A 14,573-nucleotide genomic window follows, 5' to 3' on the forward strand; every position below is an offset into this window, starting at 1 on the left:
AACGGCCCAATGACGCTATATAATAGTCGCCAATGATGGTCTCTCAACACGCAAAATTCATTTTTATCCATTTTTTTTACCATAACAAAAGTTGCTTTACTCAAAATGCTACAATTCACAAACTTTTCAGGGTTATGGCTAACTAAAAAACATATGGATTTAATTTTAGTAGGGCTATCTGTGTCAGGCCGGGGACTTTTCAATTGATTTGTTATATACAGGGGATCAGATCATATACAGGCTTCTGATAAAAAAATTTAAGGTGCAATTTTTGCAAAAACGACTTGCCTGTTTTTTCATAAATTAGGTTCATCCTACGTTCGTTTCGGTTCGCAAATTTGGTAATCACTTTGTCATTAAAATTGATTTCGGAGATAAACTGTTTTTCAATAGATAGCATGGAAAGAGTTGTCAAACGATATTCGGCCATTTAATTTCTGAAAAACGTTTTTATGCGCTTTAGTGTTGACAAACACCTTTCGGCCTCTGGCCATTTAATGTTCTGCAATCATTTCTTGAATAAACAACTGACAGTTGAGTTCGTAATCGTTTTTTTATGAAGTATGGGATAAAATGAACATACGGAAGTGAGTTTATCCTCACGAAATTTACCGCAATACTCTTCAAAGTATCCCGAAAGGAAAAGTGACGTAACTATTAGATGCTCTTGAAAACGACCAGATGTACAATTTATTATAACATCACACACCTCTAAAGCAGACATTCGGTGATCAAATTATGATGCTTCACTAATAATGTCATTTGTAACTTGAATAATAATGTGTTGCCAAAAAATACACGTACTTGTTTATTTGTGGAAGGAGCTTTAGATATAATTAAATTTAATTGGTGAGCATAACAATGTACATTGTGAGCAAGGGATACTTTGTTTTAATTAATACTTGAACGTCTGCTTAAATTGACTTATAAAACAATATCTTATTATCTAAAGATAATTTGGATTTACACCCTATGAGCCAATATATTTGGTTCAGTCTAATTAAGTTCAATCTATATTAAGTTCAATTTGTTTACGCGTTATTAGTACCTGTTTCTTCCAATTTAAGAGTCGATCCAGATACATTCCCAGATTGGGTTTATTGGAGCACAAGTTCTTCTACGCAGGGTCAACAAAATGTTAGTACATTTTATCACCTTCACCTTGATACGTCATGTTTTCAACCCGGAATGAATTTTGTTGAGATGAAGTCGGGGGTTCCTTGTAGGTAATATTGGATCCTCGTGAGATGATAAAATCATCGTGTCGTCAGCATATGTTGGGATATTAGTGGTGTTTGAAGCCTGACATATACACTATTTATTTATTGCTGTGAGGTTGTCATCGTTTGTTATTAAAACAGCTGCAATTATTTACAGAATAGATTCCTAGGGTATATGAATAGTTTCCAACGGAATATTTTCCATTCTTGTACCAAAACACCCACCAATTGCTTTAATGATGTTGGCTTTAAAACTCCCTATTACTGTGGTCTGACGATTGTGCTGACCAGAGATGTTGTTTGATAATATTGTGATCCACCAAACCAAAATTGAACCACTTTGGCCTGTACCCATACGATCGCATTATCATTTTGGAATATAGCAGATTTTGACAGTAATATATAGTCTTCACCATTGAGGATGTCGAGATATTCATTCGCATTCATTAGACCAGCGATGTGAACAGGATGACTAGTTGAATTTCACAATAGTGCCACCCAAATCATTACGAATGTCATCCATGCTCGATTGTAGGAAGCAGCAGGTCCGAATCGTAGGCTTTGGAGTCTCCTTACATAAAGTCGGTTGTTAGTAGGAAACAATGTAAATGATAAATAATTAGACCAAACTACATTCTTCCAGTCGTGGAGTGTTCAGGTTTTATGATTGTTTTATGGCCACTTCTTTCGGAGTTTAGCGTTGGCTTCCATTATAAACGGTACTCAATCACAGCCCTTCCATGAATGTTAGCTTTGTGAAACACCTGCCGCATTGTTTTTGTCGGAACTACTACCCAAGTGAATGTTGAGTTCTGATGTTACTTTTGAAGCGGTAGTATGTTATTCCCAATCCTCTTAATGTACATCGTTTCAACAGCGTTGCCAACATACAACAAGATTCGGTCCTATATTATATAGTCTCCATATTATATTGTCTAGCCCTTGTATATATTATTAGATATTAATTTTCGTTGGGTTTTTAGAAGAACTTATAATCTTGAGTGAACGTTTGGGTCCATATTCAAGTTTTTCTCTGTCTACTTCTCATTACAAGAGTTGAACTGAATTCTTCGTATTAAACTGAATATGTTACATCGAGCGGGACACAGTTTTGATGCTGGCTAAGGTCACTTACTTTAAGTAAAAAATGACAAAAAAATAACATACAAGTAACGTTGCTATGTCATCAGTTATCTTAAACTAATATGAAACTTGATACTTATAGAACATATTCTTAATAATGATCATTAAATATTTTAAACTTTTTACAATTTTACTCTTGTAGTTAATACTGGTTCATTATATAACTATATATTCAGTGGTATCTTGTATATATTGAAACGGCGATTGATTCTGTAGCGTTCAATATCATTTTCGAAGCAATAATAAAAAGTTGTTTCAGAATTCGCCTATTTATATAATCGTATAGGCAATAGGACGCTTATTAATCGCATTTCATTGTCAATCATTATTAATACGAGAAAATAATATGTAAATATAGTAAAATTATGTTTTATATTCGATATTACCTTCAGGATATATTTATGTTCAAAATAATACATTTTATTTTCTATTTAGGCACGAAATAATCTTATAACTATATGAATAGGTAGGGAAATATTATATAATCAGTGCTATCGAAGTATAATTAATGTATTAACATATCTTCAAATTAATTAACTGACTTTAGGAAGCGTCTAGCACCAATACGACGTGTACATATTCTAATTGATTTATCTCCTAATATAATTTAGATCCTTCATTAATTATCATTAAGCTTCATTTTGTAGTTACACATTTAATTGAAATGTTTGAAGTTATTAACATTTTGGTTTGAAATATTAGTTCCATTAAAGATAAGAAAAAAATTAAAATAATTATTTAGTTATAAATTGCTCCAATAAAAAAAATCTCTGTCGCCGATAAGGTCAATTTTTAAAATTCTATAATTTCAAAACTAAACCCCCCTTAAAATGATTTTGCTTGTACTTGGATGCCAATGTAAATGCGAGAGTTCAGCAAAATTTATGCCATTTACCTTTGATTTCCTATCTATGGCGGACTTCTTTCTATACCTAGGCTTCCTATAATGTAAATTAGACAGATCACCGATGAATGTCCCGAATGAGCGAACTTTTCATAGTGTTGGATTATAGTCTAAGATTCCTCTGTCGAAGTTTGTTGATTAGTTTATCAGAAAAACACTTGTAGTTGTACTATTATAACTTGTAGTTGTATTATTATAATTTATTGTTTGATTTTATAATTTCCCATAAAAACATGATTATAATTAAAAAAGAGCAGATTAAATTGAAAGCAGCGATGATTTAAGCAGCTGTAGAAATGTAAGACTTTTCTGGCTAGCTAATTTTGTAACAATTTGTATAATTTCTCAGGCGCAGATATTCACAAAGTATTCGTTACATCACTAGTTTAAATACCTTGAAAAAAAGTTTAAGAACAACAAATATATTTTTTATAACATCTTTATTAGATACGCTTAGTACAATCTTAATTATAAATTAATTAATTACATTTCATTTGTACTTGGGTTAATTCACAAGCTAGACGACTGCTAGAAAATACATTAATATGTATTCCTCAATAACAAATAGACGTAACACATTTTTTGTCCAATTTACTAGTCACTTGGACTAGTCATCCTAATTTGACTAGTCATCAAAAAATCGCTTAAATAAAAGACCTATAGGAGGATATGAGGATAGGAGAATTGTACAAACGAACAACTATTGTATATGAGCCATCCATTCTCACCATCATATTTTTTTACAGAAATATCGACTTCTTTTTAGAAAATGTGCATTTTGTGGGAAAACGTCATTCACTTGCATAATGCTGAAGCATACATGTTTAAAAAGGGATGGTAAGGATAACGTAAGGGTAAGGGTAACTACAGTAAGAAAACTTGTGAGTGGATTCAGTTTCAGAATTCAGTGTCAGAAGGATGAAAGAAGGCAGTGGCGATCTTTTTTAATAACTCTATCCAAACTTCCTCATTTTTTTCGGTATTTCCAAATCAAGTGTCTTGTTAGGCTAAGAACTGAATTAAGCTTGGGGGCGGGCTTTATGTTATTTGAAAGATAATTCTTGAGAAATTCTCACTATAAATACATCCACAATTTTGAAACCAATAATATCGTTCAGCATATTCCATCTTTTGAGGATGTAATGAAGTACTTGGTTAATGTTATAAGGATGTTTTTTTTAATTTTATTTTAAATTCACCTATTATACTTGTTTATATGATCGACTGTCTGACGACAAAAACCTATAATTCATAAATTTAGTTGAAGAAAAATGTTTAATGTTTAAAAAATTCCGACGTCAATCTTTCAATGACAAATTATAAAAAACATAATGTAGAAATCACAAATTTTTTAATTGTAACGGGATTAGGATTCGATTCATTTCACAACAACGAACGTATATGACAGAACATGAAAAAAAATACGATGCCAACGGAAATGAAAACAAGAACGCAATTAAAATAAACGTTGTTTTCCTCGTAATTTCGCGAAATTATGATTATGCCGTTTAATAGCTCTAGAGAGTATTTTGTTACTTCATTTCGAGCAAAGCTTTCAGCAAATTACAAGAATGAAATTACAAGACTTCTAGGCTTTATTAAAATTTGTTTATATCCAAAGTTTTAATTTAACTGAAAAAAGTATTTATTTTCTTACGGAGTATATCTAATTAGGATATATTATTTCATTTTTTTATGTAGTAATTTGTTCTCACATCAGTTAAGCGTTCTACGTCTTATTAAATATAATATTAGTGTAATACTTTTTTGTATCTTAATTGTGCTGATTTTTAATAGAAAATTACGAGGGGCATTATTTATATTTATAGTCTTATTCAATACTAAATTTTATCGAAAGCAATTTGTTTCGAATGAAAATGTTTACATTTTTAAGCATAATTTTCTTTATTTTATTCTGCATTCTTTGTCAGTTCCCAAAAGAATGGTCATACATAATTTAATATTGATGCAACAGAGAACAGACAACATTGATGCTATCGAAAAATCGATAATGCAAGATCATTATGTCTTATTGAGGAGCAACGAGCGACAAGCATTTGTTCGACAAACAACTAAAATATTAATCTTACATAGATTACACATTACAAATACATTAAATGGTGTAGAAAAATCTTAATATATAACATTTTAAAAACTATAAATAATTTTCAATAATATGTTTGTTGTGACGAAAATATCCAACATCCTTCCTTGTTACAATTCGTCTTGGGATATTTAATAAAATAATGTTGTTCACAATCAGTTGCTTTTTGTTGTTGTCAATATTTCTCTAGATAATGTTATTAGTAATTGTTTGTTAACACTTATTAGTTTTCAGTTTTTTATTAAGTGTATACAGGTGCTAGTCATGAAAAGCCCAAATTGCATCTTCCACGATACTTTCGTTGTTTGATTTGAAAAAAGTTCTTATTGAAATCCGTCAAACTTTTTAAGGAACTTATAACGATGCGTTATATATGCGTCATATATGTGCAGTTGGTTTCAGTTTCTAGCTTTGTTAAATAGTTAAATGGAAATATGTATGGTAAGTTTAGAATTTAATCTTACGTAAAGATAATAATAACGTACCTGGTTGTTCATCACGAATCGAATATCGTGGATTCAAGCTCATGTTGAGTGGCATCATGTTCTTCAGCCATGTAATCTTTGGTTGTGGATCACCAGTAGCACCACACTTGAGCAATGTATTATGACCAATTTCGACTACTTTGTTGTTTTGTGGAGATTCGGTAATTTGGGGAAATCCTGGCGGTAATTTGTCAACTGAAAAAGAAGAAAAATATTATAAGTTAATTAAACATTATAATATGTAACACCGTAATTAAGAAAATTGGTGCAAAACGAACAAAGAATACATTTGAAAAATTCTGATTAAAAAAAGGACGAGTTTGCATTGGGACAAAGCAATTTTGGGGAATGATATCAAAATGCGCATTATTTTGTTTTTTTTTTTCAAATAATCTCGCTACAATAATAAATGCAAATGTCGACATATTTTCCCTTTTACATTCCGAACCCTTTCTCGTTTTAAGGAACGAATAGCAATTTGCATAAATTTCACTAACGAAGCCCCTACTGCCATACTTCAAAAATGTTAAATACGGTTATTGTCAATTTAATAAATGTCAAAAGTTGCTACTACTTTGACGGTTCCTACAAACGATAATTAATTTTTGGAGTATATTTCTTCGAAAGTTTCATGTATAATGAGTTCATCATTTTAAAATATATAGATTAATGCATATTACATCGCTCAGCATTTGATGAGAACTCATAACACTGCCATCTTATGGGTAGTTCAATAAGTTCGTGGGGCACCATCTCTTAGCGTATAATAGTAGAACTAAAAATTAGTTTTAATTAAGTTATTTTAATAATAAACGTAACAAAACTTTATGGTTAAGTTAAATTTAATTTGACAATTTTAGAGCTTTAGTGTATTGAGGAAAATCATGCTCATTTTTCAATTTGATTTTTATATCTAGAAATGCTGAAATTCTGTTGTGGAAAATTTACATTTCATATCCGCTAATTTAATGAACAAGCATCAAAATATTATGCGCAGATATTATATGTGGCCATGTTGTATGTTTAAATAAAACTACTAGGATAATTGACAGTTTAATGGATCAAAACATGACTGAATCACAATCGAAGAAAAATGGAACAAAAATCAGTGATTTCACTATTCTATCGGTAATATGTTCGGTATAAATTATTATTATCTGGTTCGATTCTGATATCATGGTGGTACATGTTTTCACAAAACAAAATATATATAGAAACATATATTCATGTAACTGTAGGCCTATGCAAGATTAAAAAGGGATAGAAAATGAAGAGATTGATCAAATACGTTCAGGAATTATATGGAGAATTTCATGATTAGATAAAAAATAAAGAATTGAAGAGTTGATGTTTTGAGAACATTTAAAAACGGGCACGTAAAACCTCTTTCGAACTAAGAAGACAAAGATGGAAAAAAGTGAAACGAATTTATATACGGAGCAAGAGATAATAGAGACTACACATAACATACCTCCATCACTATGTGGTACAAATATGGTTGATCATATATATTCAAATATAAATATATATATATATATATATATATATATATATATATATATATATATATATATATATATATATATATATACATACATATATGTTTCTATTCCTACAAAAATTAAAACTGATGACAGTGGGACTACTCCAGAGCGATCATAACAGTTCTCTTTGGATTTCTTTATCCTTTAATTAACAAGAAAAGGACACAGGTTGACGTGTCGAATCATCAGTAGTTCAGCAGTTAATCAAAGCAGCCTCGAAATATATTTTACTGTACTTGCAGGAGTTCTCAGTTCAAGATTTACCGTGGGAAGAAGATCGAAGCTTTGAAAATACCCCTAGTCTGGTGATTCCTGCAATTTGGACATTCTGAAGCTGAAGAAGCACCTACTACCCCTAGTTTACTGAAATTTTAATTTAAGCATCACGGTTCAAGGTATACGGTCACAAAAGGTGAAAGTGTCCCTAGCTGTGAACTATTGGAATTTGGGAATTTTTAATTTCGAAATTCTTAACTTTCGCAAATATTTCTTAACCTAGTGAACTGGAATATAAGTTTAGGGGACAAGGCTGGCCAAAGCGCACTTTAGTGGCTCAGTTGATCAACCACTGACTATTAGAATTTGAGAATACCAAAGTTTAGAAAACCTCTCTAAAATCTGAAAACCATGGAAATTTGTGTAAAAACATTGTACTTTAGATGATCAAAGATCATCAAAGGCGAATTGAGAAACCAATGAATTCTCAATACTCACAAATAATTTTAAAAGTTAAAATTATAAGCCGTCCGGAGAAAGCTACGTTATTCTTGCTTCCAATTCTAGTACTCGTATGATTAAAATATTTCAAATGTTTGTATTGAGCTGATGGTATGTGTTTATGTTGTCAGCTTTTATTTAGACTAGTGATCGTTCTGTGGCCGAAATTAGGCCACACTGTTTTAAATTAATTATGTTCCTTTCTATATGTTACATATATATATATATATATATATATATATATATATATATATATATATATATATATATATAATATAATATAATATATAATATCTATTAAAATAATAAGTCTGTATATTAAAACATATTAAAATATATGCAAATTGTGTCAAGAACTAACACTCACTAATATTTTTTAAATTGCATTTAATTAAATCTAATCTCAATTATGTCTCAATAATAAATAAAATAGTGTAACAAGTAAGATTATTTTCAGAACTGTAACAACTTTAGAGCATCAAATATGGTCTTTCTTTACTTTTACGAGTATGTTATAAACATAAGTATGAAATAATAAATGAAGTAAAACATGTTTGTATATTAAAACAGAGAATATATGCATAAAGCAATTTTGAAATTGATATTTGACTTTAGCTTTAAAATCTTAACAACCTTTGCTACAATGATATACTATGTCTTCAGAAATATATCAATTAATAACAGTCCTTAAGCAAGAGCTTTTTTTTGCTTTTTCTTCATCAGACATCAAATTAAATCAATATTGTGATGATTGAGTGATTTTGAAAATCTAAATATCTTGTAAGAAAAAAGTAACAGACGATTGTTGTTATTCTCTAATTTTGTTAATCTATGTTGGGATGAAAGTTTCACATATGTCGAGTTTTTCTTTCACAACTGTATATACCTTCCGGTAAAGTAAAGAAAATGCGTGCTTTTTATCCCTAGACAAAAATTAAAACCTATAAATACATTTTGCTGATTTTGACTGATTTTATTATATATTTTTACCGATTTTAATGAATAATTTTTTTTATGAATGTCTTATCTTAATTTATAAACGTTTTATTGACAGTGAATTGCCATTGTTAAATTTTGAAGCTATAGTAACTATCATAAAACCACCATGAAAATTGAATATTATAGAACGAAGTACTTGGAATATGTTTAGAGTCATTATGTTATGAATTGGTGAAATTGACGTCAACAAAGACTGAAAATGCAGAAACGCTTGTTCTATCTGCAGCATTATATCGCCTGTCTATATCTACTCTGTCCATGACAGTTGCAGTTATGTAATGACTCTCGGTGCAACTGAAGTGTTCATCCATCGGGAGGGGATTTCCTTCGACAATGCCATTTTACACTCTTTCTATTTCCGGATGCTGTCGCGCCCAATTTACCGTGTACCGTAATGGCTGCCAAGACGATCGTAACAAATCAACTGAAAATACGATCCACTTTTAGTTTCGTCAGCTCTCACCACCGAATCTAATTTCGGCGCAGAACGGCTCTCGGAGTTATATTTTCGTTATTTCCTTTGATATATGAATAATAAAATTAAATTAGTTTTGCTCTATATTGCTTTAATTGTACTAATAATTTATTTTACTCTTTTAGTGGAGAAGTAAACGGAGATCCGTATATTGCAATGTTAATCGAAATACATGAAACAAAGTCGGGTTAGTTAGTTACACCATTTATCACTCAAAAATCTTTGATTTGTTTGACAGAAAATTAATTTTTAAATAAATTAAGTTTGTAACTTTTCTATCTTTCGCAATTGACAGCTGACGTCACGCACACCTATAATGTATTTGTAGTAGTTGATGTCCACTGCAAATCAGTGAAATACTACACATTATAGAATAGAAATTCAGTGGAAAATAGAGGGAAATAGCATATTTAAATGTCGATAGATATTGAAATACACGAGTCGCAATATATTTCTTTAAATTGCTCTATAACCAATTTCTTGGCAGTTGTAATTATTGTGTGTTTCTACCGCTAATACAGTCAAGGAGAAAAAGTAATAATTTTTGTACCAATAATTTATAGCGAGGTTAATATCAATAGAGGTACCACAAGTTTGATATATAAGAGAAACTCTGGGAACATTTCATTTGATTTGTTAGTTACATTTATTACTGTAAATAGTATCATATTTTAACGGTGTGGGTTATAGAGTAATGATATTGTTATTGTATTATTCAGGTTGTTTTTGTATATCTTTTTGCATGAATCTTTTAAATATGTTTGTGGTAAATTGTCACTAAACTGGCAACATACATCTTAAGAAAATAAAATAAACAAGCTCTATGGGACGAAAGTGTATTTTTTTCGTGTTATCTATCATTTGTTAAAAACACATTAAGGTTGGTGGCCTATTTGTTTGTTTCGTGCGAGTGTTTATTAATAAATCCTATTGCCAGTGATTATTAAAATTGCTGCAACCTATAAGATCTTTTCCAATAAAGCCGTAATGTAATTAGGATTCGGTTCAAAATGAAAAATGTCTTATATCAAGTGTTTCACTGAAGAGGATGAATCCGAGTGCAACACGTACCTAGCAAAATACATACCTTGAATAAAATCTAAGGTCTTGCTGACTTCATGCCATTAAAAAACTTGATTTTTGTACTTTTGTTGATATTTATTTTCTTTATATGCAAATATCATTCTATTAAATTATTATTATGAACATTTTTGTATACATTTCATTACGTTGGGATTTCGAATTATTTCCCAACAAAATACCGAAAAAGCTGTTGGGACGTTATAAATAATTATATGAAGAATGTGAGTATTAATTTCGACATGCAAACAGGTGGGAAGGAAAGTCAGCAACTTAAATCAGAATTACCATTGATTACAAATGGAAGATATTTGGGAGAATATGAAACACATGTCGGGCGAAAAGAGCATGTAGACTTTCGCTCTTGTCACACACAGAGAACAATGGGAGTGCAGCTAAGAACTAAATGTAATTGAACACCTTTTTAACTATTTCCGTTTGTGATAATAACCTAACTCACAATCAGAACTACGCTGGCCTCTCTCAAAGAATCGTTCAAAATCAGTTTACAATCAATAGAAATATATAGTATTATTTTGTCTTCTCTATAAACTTATATAGATAAAATAGTTTATGCTAATTATATTTCTTCATTAATATTTTTAATATAACTTATTTTAATAGAATGACTTAGTACAATCTTAGTTACACATTAATATATTATTACATTTCATTAGTAATTCACAAGCCAGTGTTTGATAAATAAATCACTATATATTTCCCAAATTAAAATTAATTTAAAAGAATTTAAGATAAAAGTTAATAGTAAAGATTATACATTTTATATAAGTCGTGTGGCTTGTGGATATTCAAACTTCTAATTTCCCGTGCGGTGTCCATTAGTTGTATTGTAGTTTTTTACGGCGAAATATTGGATAATTTCGCGGGTCTATTTGATTTCGACGTCATCGTGCATTTTTGCTTTGGTTGTGTAGCGATAATCATTGGGAATTGATTGAATAACTTTGTTTTGGTAGTGCTTACTACTGCTGGAGTCTTAGGTCAAGTTGGGAGTATTTTCTAACTAATCATTACAGTTAATTAATGCTTAGTTGTATCTGCTCGGCTTTTTGCTAACATGATGTTTCTAATTTAATATATCATCGAGGTGTTCTCCATTATTGAAGACAGTTTATTTTAAAGTAATTCTGATAGATTATATTTTTGTCCCAGGCAGGTAAAATTAACAACCAATGAACAAATTACTAAAATAAAATATAAATGAATTACAGGCTTCGCTAAAAACACTCTTTATTAAAACTCACTAAGAAAATTTCTTTACATAACATTCAAGTGATCCGATAATATTTTTCTTTCAAATTATCGAAACGATTCAATGGGATCATAATGTTCATAGCGAATCCATTAATAATGAGGACCGTCTCTTGGACGTTTTAAGTTGCATGGGCGAATGGTCAATACTTTATTTTAATGGGCCTCGGGCGCTTTCTAAGATTAAACTTTCGTCTCGCTATTAATTGGCCAATTAAGGACAAAGCATGTGTACGGTTGGCGGAGGCCCCAGGAAATATAGTAATGAAGTTGAGTGCATACTGCTCCGTATCCGCATGAAACGAATAATGACAAAATTATTTCCAGGCTATTTTATTGCCGCATTATTTTACGTTTAATTTCCATTGAGATATAGAACTATGTTCATGGTCAGAATAATGGTGTAACTAATGTATGGTTTTTCGTCGTGTATTTTGGCTACACTATTTTGGTAATATACAGATTGATAATAACCGCAAACTCTTAATTATGTTAACTACTTTATGTTAGTGATACTTAAGTGCTTGTGGTTTGAACAGCGTTATCTATCGGAGATAATCCGATTTTTTAAAAATTAATTACGTCTTACATTAGATATGCTTAGTACAAACTTAATTTACAAATTAATTTATTACTACTGCTTTGTTATACGTGAATTAATACACAAGCAAGGCTAGTACGGAATTAATACATCAATATGTATTTCCCAAATTAAAATAAAACCAATCTACTTAAGTTAAAGTTAAGAATACACTTATACTCTAAACATGTGGTTTGAATTTTCTGATTTCTTGCGTGTTGCGCAGTAGCTGTATTGCCTCCACGTTGCTGTGATTTAGCAACCTTATTTCATGTTTTAAGGCAAAATTTTGGATAACTTCGTGTATCCATTTGATATCGAGGTTATCGTGCAGCTCTTCGTTGGTTACGTAGCGATAAACATTGGTAATTAATACTAGAACTTTGTTTTGGGTGCACTAGATTACCAGTTAGTTTGATATTTTTGTACAACCCCATATGTGTTCCTCAATACAAATAGGTTGATTCTGTTTGAAGAATAGGACATCTGAGATCAAGTGACATAATTAGGTTTTTGTAATTTCGCTGCAACGAAAAATTAACATGGACAGATTTGGAGCTATTAAGCTGTATTTTCCAGTCTCTAGTCCGTTTGTAGATCTTATTGATCGCCACTTATACTTTTTATACAGCCTTAGACAGAGATACATCTTTACATGATAACTGTGTCGTCGGTAAATGTCCAAGTACTGTTTCTTTTATTATTGGGATATCAGCAGCATAGAACAGATATAGAAGTGGTCCCAAGATACTATTCTGTGGAACTCCAGCTGAAATAAATTTAAGTATTGAGAATGCCCCTTCATGCAAGACCCTAAATTTTCCAAAAAGATATGATTCCAGCAGTTGACAGTAATTTCACGGTAGCAATTTGCTCATTCAGATTAATGTCAAATGCCATACCCAGTTAAAAGCTTGTTAGATGTCCAGGAATATTGAGCGACAGTATTTATTTTCTTCAAATATCTTTTCAATAACTGCTATTACTCAGAGTACTTGGTCGATTGTCGAGAGGTGATTTCGAAATCCAAACTGGAAATCTGGTATTTCAATAAATGGTTTAATACGTTTTAACAGGAGTTTCTCAAATAATTTTGATATGGCTGCTAGTAGAGAAATAGACCTGTAAGAACCAGTTTGCCGGTTTGTCAGGTTTTTTAAGCATAATTATTCGAGCAACCTTAAGACATTCCGGAAGATGTGTCAGTTAGTCTGAAACAGGCATTTAATATATATGTCAACATGATGATTGCTTTTGGTGGCAGCTTTTTAGGATTGAGGTTGTTGTCAGTTAACCGCGGCAACTTTCATTGGAGAAATCGGATGCGGATGAGATACCGTGATTTTTTTGCTTAGGATTTTCGAACCCACTACTATTCGATACCTAAACGATTTCATATATGTGTCATTTAATTCATGTGGTACCCATCCCCTCGTCTTTTCCAACTCTTCTAACCGTTTATAAATTGTGACTCGGCTAACATTCAACTTTTCTCTCCATACTCTCCAGCTTATGTTAGGTATTCTAACATAAGCTGGAGCATAACATAAGCATCTAACAACTCCTGCAATTACGCATCTTTAAAAGTTCGTCAAAACTAAGCATCATATGTTCTTATATTGGAGCATGCTCACCGTAAGTTTCTACCAGCAAACAATTACTTTCAGTGGCTTTTTTCTTTTGATGAAACAAGAAAAGTAATGCGTGCCACAAATACAGGTTTTCAGGAATAAAATTCGATATTAAAAAAAACTATACATTTATAAGGCTGTTAGTTTGGGAGAATATAACTTGTGTAGCTTTGAGTTGCTAGTAATTAGAATAAAATGCCATATATATGTATCCAATCATAACACAGCATATTAGCTAGTTATAAAAACCGGAAAATAATTACCGACACATCTGGTACTTGTAATAATGAATAAATATTTCTAAATATTTTATATGTCCTGTACTATAAATATATTGTGAAACTTAATGGTAGAACAAAGCGTTACAACTTAATTGCGCTTTAAGTTCAAAAAAACCAGTCACCCATAAAACAGCAGAT

At 30.9% G+C, this 14,573-nt stretch overlaps 1 protein-coding gene across 5 annotated transcripts in view; it reads right to left on the bottom strand.

Annotated features, from left to right (window-relative positions):
- The window catches only part of Lar (tyrosine-protein phosphatase Lar), a 1,580,452-nt gene that overhangs the window by 55,095 nt on the left and 1,510,784 nt on the right, over positions 1 to 14,573 (bottom strand). For all 5 annotated transcript variants that reach the window (XM_076407753.1, XM_076407754.1, XM_076407756.1 and 2 more), the window contains one exon: positions 5,857 to 6,051. In XM_076407753.1, the coding sequence (XP_076263868.1) occupies positions 5,857 to 6,051 (195 nt within the window). The remainder of the gene's footprint in view (positions 1 to 5,856; positions 6,052 to 14,573) is intronic.

This window comes from Rhynchophorus ferrugineus, unplaced genomic scaffold (genome assembly GCF_030347505.1).
Source record: "Rhynchophorus ferrugineus isolate W39M unplaced genomic scaffold, kcgeb_rfMv2 rfM6, whole genome shotgun sequence".
NCBI classification, from domain to species: domain Eukaryota; kingdom Metazoa; phylum Arthropoda; class Insecta; order Coleoptera; family Curculionidae; genus Rhynchophorus; species Rhynchophorus ferrugineus.